General features: G+C 30.1%; 1 protein-coding gene across 1 annotated transcript in view; it reads left to right on the top strand.

The window, feature by feature from the left end:
- Positions 1-9,497, top strand: part of PCDH10 (protocadherin 10) — a 38,039-nt gene extending 28,542 nt beyond the window's left edge. Inside the window, exon 5 of the mRNA XM_057706486.1 lies at positions 9,424-9,497. Coding sequence (XP_057562469.1) covers positions 9,424-9,443 — 20 coding nt within the window. The 3' untranslated portion in view covers positions 9,444-9,497. The remainder of the gene's footprint in view (positions 1-9,423) is intronic.
- Positions 9,498-12,540: the final 3,043 nt, after the last annotated feature.

Below are 12,540 nucleotides of genomic sequence, written 5' to 3'. Positions count from 1 at the left end.
GTTTTCCCCAGGCCCTTGTACTCTGACATCCCATTCTCCCTCTGGAATGTGCTCTCATCCACAAAACCACTCTCCACCACGTCTGCTTGCCCATCTCCTACACATCAATCAAGATTCTATTCCTTTTACCTTTAAGGGGAAGACTTCCCAGACAAAGAGATATATACATTCTTCTTGTAACTTCTTATAGATTTTATATGTAATTGCTGTTGCTAAAATATAAAACAATTGTTTGCCTATTGGACAGTACATCTTTTAGAGACAAATCCATGTGTATTCATTTTATACTCTCAAATCCTAGAATTTTCTCTAGAGTAAAGTAAACACCACAAAGACTTATTAGACTACATCAATGAATCAATAAATGAGACACCCTGAAACCAAGGAAGCAAGTGCATTTTTTTTCTCCTTAGTTATTTAGGCATCTTCCCAATTTACATAAATTAATATAATTATAGTAATCTCTGAGTTGCAAAGCAAACAAACAAACAACCCCCACCAAACCTAACCATTTCCACTCCTAACATACACTATCCTGGATTTCATCATCTTTCAACCTTCCATGGTTTTCGTGATTTTTTGTTCTAGCCTTACATATACTAGTACTAACTCTTTTATTCTTTTTTTTTGTGTGATTGATTGCTTTCTCTTTAAGAACTCCTTAATCCTCATATTTCAATATTACTAACTGCTAATTTCACTACTCTATTTCTTTTCAATTGTCTGTCATATACAATTCACAAACATATACATAAACATTAAGTAAAAATGAGGTAATCTTAAACGTGAACATAAAGCGGGATCCACTGTAGATATATGAGTACGAGCAGGAGATTGTTGATAATACGGGATCACTATGGCTAGAGGCAGTTTATCTGGCTTTCCTTTAGATTTCTGGGGTTTTCATGTAACAGTTTTTAAGTCTTCGGTATTTTTGCTTATCATCATTATTACATAAGTTATTTTCAGATTTTTTCTTTATGGCATTGTGGCAACTAAAGAGTATCTCAGATGCTTTTTTTTTTTCCCCAAAGCTCTTTATTGGAATATAATTGCTTTACACTGCTGTGCCAATTTCTGAGGTACACCAAAGTGAATCAGGTGTGTTTATACACATATCCCCACCCTCCAGGGACTCCCTCCCTCCCTCCCTATACTGGCGCTCTAAGTCATCACCCATCATTGAGTTTATCTCCTTATGTTATGCAGGAACTTCTCAGGAGTTATCTATTTTAGATTTGATGGTGTATATATGTCAATGCTCCTCTCTCACTTCGTCCCAGCTTCCCCTTTGCCCCCCACTCCCACTCTGTGTCCTCAAGTCCGTTCTCTACATCTGCATCAGATGCTTTTTTTTAAACCAGGATACAACATTTTAATTTTGTTCTGTGAGAACTTTATTATGAGACATGTAGGTAGATTTGTACTTTAGTCATAGTTTAATAATGATATAGATATGTTATATATAAGTATACATTGTCAATGCTATTTAACCAGGTTAATTATTTAAACAAATACAGGCCTTAACAAAGGGTAATTATTTAAAACTTGAACTTTTTCCTAGATTTATTGTGATCCTTTTCATAGATAGTAAGTGTATAACATAACTTTTATTTACTTTATTAGGCGGTTAAATATTTGCAGTAATTAGGATAAACCCTAATCAAACACAAAGTTTAAAGTTATGGATTGTAATATGACTGTTTAAGGATTTAAATCTTGTCATTTAATTAGAACATAACCAAAATGATTTTAATGTTTAACAAGCATGATAATGATCTTATTTTAACAATTTAGCATTTTTGTGATTTTTTTAAAGCTTAGTTTGATTCACTGCTTATCAGTTTTCACATCTCTAATTATCTGTTTCTAGATTAAACTGAAAGGCCAAGAGGGAGGTAGTTTAATGAGTTTCTAGAATGGAACTAAAATTAGAATGTATATTTAGGTTTAAATTTTAGAATAAATAATTAAAAATTATGCTTCTCATGAAAAGAAAAAAAATTTTATCAAATTTGCTATATCTACCTCACAAAAACAAATATTTCACTCAAAATCAAGGTTAAAATTTAATCATAATACAAAAAAATGTGAATGACAAGATTGTGGTCATCTATGATAATAGATAACTGTTTTTCTATATTTTATTTTTTAATCTCCTTTTGAATTCTGACATCTTAACTTTAAAGTCATTTTAGATGGAAATATGTACAAAATTTATCATATGAACTACCGTGGTACACAATAATTAGAGAATATAGTGTAATATTTTTCTAGGAAACACGGCATAACATTCTTCTCAGTGGTAACTAGTATCATCTGTGGTATCATGTAGCTGATGTCTTGAGGATAGGGTTGACAGATTTAACAAATAAAAATACATGACACCCAAATATTGCATGGGGTGTATGTATAGTAACTAATTATTCACTGTTTATCTGAATTTCAACTGTAACTGGACACCCTGTATTTTATCTGGCAACCCTGCTTAAGAAGTTATTGATGTCTATAGTCCTGGGTTCCTAAACTATTTAGTGTGGGGATGTTTTCCTAGATACAGAAAACCAGTGGTTAGCTTTCACTTTTCAGTGTGTCAGCATTTCAACCCCCTTCTGAGCCTGCAATTCCTGTTATTAATCAGTTATTTGCTTTGACATAGAAGCAACTGAATGATGTTAGGGGAAATCAGATCATCGAGTATATTAAATAAATAACCATACTTTTACACACAGTTTCTAAATCATGTATGTTGTATCTTTTTTGAAAATAATCTTGTAAAAATCATGCTATTAGTATTTTATTTACCAGCCCGGAAGATTTTCCACTTATTTTCATGGCTTAGCTATCTAAAGTATTATTAAAATTATTTTGAAATCTTATCACTGTTTAAGTAGGCTATTAGTGGTTAATAAATTAGATACATGGTTATATATTTTTAAATGAAGACCTTATGTATTTATTCTTAAGTTTTTCCTATCATTCATTACTGAAATTTCTGCTTGGTTTACATGTAAAAGACGAAGTTGTGCAGGTCACTAGTAGCTGGTTTAATATTGTGATACAGTGATGTTGTTTGTTGCAGATAGGTCTAAATAGGTACAACATCCCTATATTTAGAGGAATAACTAATGCCATGCAGGAATTTTCCAAACCTTTATTTGGAAAATTAATGCTAATTTCAATCTTACAGGAAAGTAACTAATTTGATCTCCTTATAGTGTTGTTTTGAAGGAAACTACTTGAAATATAAGTATCTAAATGTCAGTAAATATTATCAGCTCCATAATTCTCAAAGAAAATTAAAGGAACTATTTATTCTTTAAAGAAGCATATGGATGTCTCTTCAGAATGTAGATACACATAATAATGGTATTTGTCTAAGTTAAATGAAAGACCTTTTGTCATTATTAAAGTAAGAGATAATTGAGTGGATGGTCTTCAAAAGAAATTTCAATGGTATTTCTTTATTGCTATGTAAAGAATGTAATTTTCAAATAGTTGTGGAACAAATCACAGTTTCCATATTTTACTACATTATGGTAAAGGATTCCAGAAATTTTTTCAATGATACATAAACATGGAGAGCAATATATGTTAGAGTCCATTTCCTAAATATATGTCAATGTAGGGTTGGAGCATTAAAAAATAATTCCGTCTCCAGACTTGATTTTAAGGTACCATTCAGGCAAGGGGGTTTTGTTTGTCAAAGAGAGCTTGGATAGTGGCCAAAGTGCTCTGGGTAGGGTCATGTCCTATTATTTTCCCCCCTCAGGGAAAATTTGTTAAGCTTATAAGGCATAATTTTTGATGTTTCTAGATAAATTTCAAATACATCCATTCAATCTATAAAATTCTATGCAAGTACATTGCCATGGTAAGTTTTTTTAAACAAAAATTTTAATACAAAAGTTTATTTTTTTAGCATTTAAAAACAGGTATTTAGAATATTGACATTTTTCATGTCTAGATGATTACCATGTGTTTTTCGATATCTTGCTAAAATCAATTCATATAATAACAATAATCAAAGTATATTGTCTAACTAAAGGAGTTAATATACTATCACTGGTTTTCATTGTAATTTCAAAGCACTCAATTAATATAATTAATTAGAGACAAAGAGTTTTAAACCACACAAAATTGAGTTACTGTAATTATACCTACCCTGTTAAAAGTATTAATGGTAGTTGACACAGTTGCAGTGACCCATAGAGTAAATATTTCTTGGTGAACCAGTTTTAAATGTAGCATCACCTTAGTAAGAAGGTAGTTATAAATTACACATATTCACATACACACAAACACACAGGTATATAGACATTTCTAAAAGCTTGTGGATCCTCTATCCAGAAGAAATTAATGACATTTTGAGAGACTCATTTTCTCAAACAAAGCTATGTGAAGGTAATGGTATTCTGTCAGACTTTTGGTCTACTTGTAGACAAACAGAAGTCCCTATTTTCAAGGCTATTAAGTCTTTTAATTAACAACAAAATGTGGTTTAAAAATAAGCTCCAAGCAATACTAAATTCTGAAACTTCCGCAGGTGGTGAATTCAGGGCTTTGCACAGTGCATCAACTCTGTTTGATCTCAAGGGTAACTTTCAGCTTATGAAATTAATTCCATCTTTGTGCACACCATTCTTAGTGAGCAAATGAAGTCCAATTCATTTTTATTGTGACCTCAAATTGATATACAGTCTCTATCGCAACTAAAAAATAGCAGTATTGGTAACTAGATTCTTAGGTGAGATGGTAACTATTTAGGGTTGCCAGAGTTGCTAGAGCTAGAATATCTATAAAGAGAATATCACACTCAATATGTCTGTCTTCTTTCTTAGAAATTATTCAGTTTACTCATTTATTGGTGTACATTTCTAATCCACAAAACTACACTTGCCGATTTCTTATTTCTTAAAATACCCATGAATTTATCTTTTAATTTAATAGGCATTTAATAGTTGTAAGTTATGTTGTAAGCATTGCATGCGTATATAGACAAAACTAAAAATAAACACTTGGCTTTATGACGTATTTCTTACATGAGTGGTCTGAAGGCTTGAGTCATTTATTTCAAAAAGTTTCCTTTCTAAAACACTAATCAAGTTCACACATGAGCATCACCTCCTCCAAATAAACTCTTGCTTTCTAAATATATTCTATAATGTTTTAACTCTGTCAAACTAGAATAAAGAGGCATATTGTTTGATGAAAGGAAAAAGGAAATTTAACATGAAAATGCTGTGAACATTATGAAATAAATATAAGAACTCAAGTTTATGTTGCTCTGAGTTACTATTATTAGACAGAAAGACAATCTATATTATACTAACAGAAGGCTTTCAGTCTTTATAATTCATAATAAACTGTAGTGTGTAATGTTTTTAAATTATATACATACTTAATTTAAAATATTTTTGTAATTTTTTGAGATGAGGAAAACATTTACAAAAGGAACAATATACGACTATATTAAAAAAATTAAAGCAAACATAAGGGCGTTCAAGTGGGAAAATAAAAGACAAAGCAGTGACCCACTTTCAATAGTTAACTATGCTCATTTCGGAACTTTAGGGTTAAATGGAAAAAAATACTTTAGAGACATTTTTGAAGATTTTCTTCAAAAATGGTTCAAGAATAAGACAGAGGCAAGTTAAAAGAACTGATTATTCAGCTGGACAGATCTCTAATGGGGGCTTGCTTTTAAATGATCTTCCAGTTTATGATATGCTTTCACACAGGGAACAGAGAGTAGGTGTTTCTGACTCCCACAAGGGGTAATGGGCTTAAAATCTTGTACCCTCGGTTCACTTTATACATAAAGAAGTGTCCTGATCCTGAGGCTCATGAAACATTTGAATGACCTCCTGAGTATCTTACTGATCTCAGCTTCTGGAAGTTTTTCACTGTGGTGGAAAGTCTCAGTCATCTGGGATATTTGAAGGCTGTTCTTTCTTTCAGTGGCAGAAATAGATTAGATCACCTCGTAAGCTTTAGTTATTACTTTAGCTTCTGTGATTTACACTGTCTTAAAGTATAAAGGGGTATGATGCTTCCTGCTACGCAAGGAGAGGAATATGAATATTCAAATGATTACATTGTCACTTATATATATTATACAAAATTATTTTTCACCAGACTATTATTAAACTATAATATATTGAATAAATAGAATATTGCTAGTGATGTTTTTTCAATTTTTTTTCAACTGACATGCTTACAATCATTCTTCTTAAGTCATTCATCAGAATTTTTAAATGTCCAACAGTTTAATATCATACCTTACAAATTACCAAAGGCGATAACACGATTCCACAATATAAGGAAACTATGCATCATGGAACTTTCATTAAAATTGTATATATATGCTGAAAATATACATACATATACATGTTGAATATATACACACATATATATGCTGTTATAAAAAGTAGATATTTGAATCTTCTCTATTAATAGTAATTCTTCATCTGTAGTTCAGGCAGTAAGATAAATGTCTTAAATGTAACATTTCTATGACTCACTATGAAGAACAAATGCAGTGAATGAATTAATAGAGGTAAAAAGGAATGCTAATAGTCCTTTTCCTATTACTGTTGATTTGACTGAAAATAAAATATTTCATTCATATCAAGTGAGCAAATCCCTACACATGCTGATAAATAGCTAAGGAAAAATGCATTTGCAAAATGAAAAGAAAAAGCAGAAATTCTCCATCTATGCTTTGATAATTCCAAAACATATATAAAATACATCAGAAAGCATAGAGATTCAATATATTTGACCCATATGCTCTAACCTGTAATGCTTCAACAAATGCAGAGCCATAATAGTTAATACTGTGGAATAATTGTCCTTGGTACGGACTCTAAAATGTAATAACATTGATTTTTCTCTTGTATTTGTGTGCTACTTCCAACATTAACCCATACATTCCTCAAAGAACAATGATTCTTCGGTATTCAAACTCACCTCTTAAAAGCCTTGAAACAAAATGTATATAACTGTAACTTTGGTAATAATATTTTATTTTCTCTAGTTGTCTAGCAATCCTTAACTTTTGGGAAATTGGCTTTTGAAATAAAGGGAATCTTCCCTCTCCATTCTAATTTGTTCTGACCTTCAAATTCAGCCTTACACTATCCTATTCAGATTTGCGTTCCTGAATTAACAGATAGGCGGGAAGAGGTAAATATAATGAAAAGTGATTATATTATTCAGAGAACTACTGGAATAAGTGCACTTTAAATAAAAGCGACACACATGTAACACTAAACAGTAATAAAATATACCTTTTAAGCTTCTGTTTATATTTCAGATAGTGAGTATAATGCATGCTAAACTTGTGTTCTTGTAACTGTGAACCATTTTAATAACACTATTTCTTTTTGTATTCTCATTAAATCAACTGAACATACAATATCTATGCTAGTAGCTTTTTTATAAGTAATCTTTTAGCCTAATTAGAAATATTTTACTCATTTAAACGTGTAAGGTTGACTAATTTCTGCATTTATACTCAAATGTAGCTTTTCAGTATATTTATTTTTTTCACATAATGAATTAGTTTATAGGTTGAATATAGGTCATTCCTGAGTTTCTTTTTTCTTTTGAATTAGTAGAATGATGTTGCCTATAAATCAGTAGTTTCTGATTTATACTGTTTAAGAAAAACTTCAAACTGTAATGTCTCCATCTTACTTTAAAAAATGTTATATTATTTGTAAGATTCTGATATTTTCTGGGTTGTCCAGAAAAGTACAAGATTATGTCCTGTATTTTTCAGCCACACAACTGTTCAGTTTAGACAATATGTTATTTCATCACTATAATTATTTGTTCCAATTCATTTTATAAACCCGAGTTTCTATGATGGGTAAATATTTTAATTTATTGGAGACTTTTTAAAATCCTGATTGATATAAGCAAAATATAATCATTCATATTTATCAAGTTTATCACGAAGCAGAGAATTTGGATTAAGGGCATAGGAAAATAGCATTTGATTTTTCTTAAAAGAGCAAAGTTTCTTTTTGCTTATAGAATAATCTCTTTAGTATTATGACCAGGTAAGTTATGATAGCTACCATGTGGTTCCCTGCTAGAGCTAATTCATTTTATAATTCCTGATCTTAGAAAATATATTTTGATTATTTTCAATACTGGTTACTACACAGAAGATGTATACATTTGTTTTCACTTTAATTTCTGTGAATAGTGGTACCTGACTTTTATAATTTTAACTGTGTGTCTTTGCTAAAAGGTGAACTAATGAAGAAATGCTTGACAGTCTGGTCAGAAACTGAGTTTGTGAGAGAAAATAAGTTAAGAAAACTATATAACTAGAAACTCTACTTGAAATGAGTGAAATTTACTGTAAGAGAGGAGTTGAACTGATCAGCATGTTCTTACGTTCATAAAAACAACACAAAAAACAATTATTCACCAGAATGAAACAATTCAGTTATGCTGTTTAGTGTAGTTCTTATTTTTTAATGAGATACACGTTTTTTAATCACAATTGAACTATCTTGATTTTTAGCACATTTTTATTATATGTCTTATGTGCCAGATACTGATCTAAGAGATGCAGTTTCTGTTCTCATTGTGCTCATGGTCAAATATTACAAAGATTATGAATAGGTGGGAAGAAATATCCTTTATCATATAAATAAATAAAATACTTAAAATCATAAATTCTGAATGATTGAATCTGGACATTCTGCTTCATAATTCAGTATGTTTTATAAGACTGGACCTCATTCAATAATATCATCTTCTCTCCTTTGCCTGTTCCCACTTTAGGAGAAAACTGATTCCTTTCAGGGGATAAATTTACCTTAAAAAATTATAGGCCATTAAAAGATTTGGTTTTTATATAATTCTAAAAAATGAGATAAAATAAACCTCAAATATGTGAATCATCCTTTAATTTTTAACTACGCAAACACTTCCTGGTACTGTTTTTTTTTTATTATATATAGATTTAACATATGTAATTTAGAGCTTATTAAATTAAATATATAACCAGTTATATAGATATTCTAAAGACTTGTTCTAGAAGTGTAAAGACCACAAATTTTTCCTCTATTCTGATTGTGCATAAATAGTGAAGTAGGGATGGTTTTGTAGATAACTTTAAAAAGTTAATCACATAATTAGGGATTGGTATATAAAGCTCACATTTCCCATGCAAAACTGATTTGTATAAATGTCAAAATTGTCATTTTCAGAAAGCCGAACAACAGAATGGCTTGACTATTAGTAGCCAAGGTGACATGGAAATATTTTGCCACTACCTGGGTCTGGTATGGGGATACAACTTGTTTCCAACTCTATTTGCTTCTTTTACAATAATGTGCAATTCTAAATGCCAACAGTCAGGCTGTTTCTCTTAGAGTGTTTTTCTTTTCTTTTTCACAGCACGGAAAAGGATATGCTAGTCAATTCTACAGGACTTACCTGAAGCAGCATGATTTGCACAAAGTCGACCAACAAAAGCATCAACTTTTCAACTTCATTTTCTTGGCCATCCAGTTAGATGTGTGTAACTGAGTATTAGATTGCCGGTGGAGTCATCGTGGCCAATTATAGGACCTAATTGCTCTCAGCAGGCCTGAGAAATGAGTTGAAATGTGCAGAACTGTAGAAACTTTAGGCAACTGATTTTGCCTCTCCGATCAGTGTGTGCCTGTTTACAGCACTATATATCTTTCTCTCTCCAAATGTCACTGAGCCCTTTAGATGTTTATATTCACCACGAGAAGCCAGTCATAAAGATAAAGGAAATTTGTGCATTATAAATGCAATATCACTGTTTTAAACTTGACTGTTTTATATTATTTTTGTGTGATCAAGTGTTCCCCAAACTATTCCAACTTTACAAGAGATGGTGATTATGTTCTTTTCACCTGTGGGTTATAAAAAATGTTGTATTCTGAAGACCCACAAGATATCAAAGACATTCTGTAGTTTATACACCGTGTTGCAAAGTGTTTACTGTACTATTTCAAAGCTTCTAAATAAATATGAAATATATATATTATATTATATAATTTTCCTAAAATGTGGTACAACTCAGTTGGTTTTTAAATGGGTTCATATAGTCCATGTCATATAATAAAGTGAAAGATAATTCAGGGTCCCAAAGATAAACCTACTAAGAAAAAATAATCATTAATAGTTTCCTCCCAGTTTTCATATCTTACTCAACTCTGTTTTTCCTTGTTTAAAAGAAAATGAAGCTCTACAACTACAGAATTTTGTCAAGAACTTGTACTGATTTTCAATGCCAAAGATATAGCTGTCGATGTTATCAGAGGAGCACTGAACATGTACTATCAAAATATCTAACAATCTACATTATTTCGATTCTATTTCTATGGCTTTGAATTTAGAATCATTTAAAGCTTTTATAAAGAATCTATAAATTCACCTGTATCTGTTGTTAGAAGAAAAAAAAAAACCAACACTGGGTGTCTGTACATTTTGTGATGTAAAATATGTAATTGAAAATTACTATTTTAAATGAAGTCCTCAAACATATAACTCACACAAAATTTTATTTTACACACCTTTACATAGTTTCGTGACTTCTAATAACATGCATATAAAATCTATAGCTCTATATGAATATATGGAGATACATAAATATCTGAACTGGTAAAGAATAACTCTAAGATATAAAGGATCTCTAAATTGAAAACAAATTAAATAAATTTGGAGATAGAAACATGGTACATTACTGTTTCAGTATTATCTTATGTGTGAAAATTTTATAGCTTAAATGTAGTCAGTGTTTTATTAATGAGAATATTCTTCATGAGTGAGTCTTGAAAAGTGAAGTTTGCCTTTTACATTTATGTCAATAAGGTTAATTATTAAATTCAGTAAGACATATTTTCCTTTCTTTTACATATTTTTGTTTTCTTATAGTGTTATTTATTGCTTGTTGAAGTACAATTAAGAAAGAGAAAAATCAGAGAATGCGATAATCTTCTAAGCAGAAACCAGATCTGTCACAGTTCCCCTCTAAAAACTCCTTCAACATTGTATCTAAATGTTTGCCAAATCCAAATTACAAACGGATTTTGAAATATTTCCCTTAATTTTAACTGATCTTACATTCAATGATAGTTTGAGTCATGCTGTTATTAAAGAACAGACTAAATTAGCACATAAATGTTTTCCACCTAATTTTATGTCATTTAAATGGGAATATTTTCCTAGATTTAACATTAAAAGCCAAATATATATTTGTAGGTCCTTAATGTGTATATTTGAGTGATATCTTGGTATCACTTATTTGTGTTATCAAATTAGATATTAATATGTCATAATCATAATTTATATATCAAAATAATGTGTGTAATGTTCCAGTCTTTGGGGGACGCTTAAAAAATAAATGAAGCTAATCCATCACATATGACACAAAAAGCACACACATTCACTAGATGCAGCAGTAAAATTTTCTTAAACTTTTGGCGTTACTACGTCAATATTTTGAATGATAGACTTTTAGTAAGGAAACATTTTTATATAATTTAACTGAAAAAAAAGTCTGTTAGTTGTCATTGCTTTTTAAACAAGAAAAATTTTTTCTTGTTGAATCACTCTGCTTTAATTAAAATTTCCATTCACCATTTTACGATTATGGGGGGAAACTCACATCCATCTGCCTTGTTACATGCATTGAAAATAAGGTTATATTCACTTCCTATGTAAGAGCTATATTAATTCATTTGGCTTAAAGATATTTTATTTAATTATTTAATCCTTTATATCATTGTGTATAATTTCCCTTGAACCAACTTCTCATACCATATATTTGTCTGTTTTTTAATATATTATAGTAACCAATTATACTTTATACTAATTTGCATTTTAGTTCTTAAATTTTTTTCGTCAATCTACAAAAACAAAAAACAACAACATTTTTACCTAATCTGTGGGACAAATAGAATTATTTAAACATAAAATAGTAAATGATTAGTTATTAATGTATTGCATCCAGAATAAATCAGAAGTTACGACAGAGTAAGGATATGATTTTAATTAATTGGCCACAATGTTATCTACCAGTGAGGGGAACTTTAAGATGGAAAGATGCAACCAACCAATAATGAAGTTTTCCAAATAAACATTTACTAGATTTGTATGAAAAGGAATTTTAGAATAACTTTTCTATTTAATCTAGTCATCATAATATCCTATCTTCCTTAATTTTATACATATCAAAGAAAAATAGTATCCAAATTATTAGACAGTATTTCATCAATGAATTATTTCAGAAAAGAATAATCATGACATTTACTCCTTGTTAACATGGTTAGATTTAGAGTAGTAAAAAGTCAATATTTTCCTGTGGAAACGGTGTCTTGATGTTTCAAAGGTATGTCAAATGACAATTTTTAGGATTATTTCACCCTTATGTAAAATTCTAATTTTTAGCCTGTGAAATTAATTTTGTGAAATCATTTTAAATCAAATATTTAAATGTCACATCAGAATTACTTTACAGATATAATGATGTCTCTATCA

Source organism: Hippopotamus amphibius, chromosome 13 (genome assembly GCF_030028045.1).
Source record: "Hippopotamus amphibius kiboko isolate mHipAmp2 chromosome 13, mHipAmp2.hap2, whole genome shotgun sequence".
Lineage (NCBI taxonomy): Eukaryota > Metazoa > Chordata > Mammalia > Artiodactyla > Hippopotamidae > Hippopotamus > Hippopotamus amphibius.
This window is presented reverse-complemented; position numbering and strand designations above follow the sequence as displayed.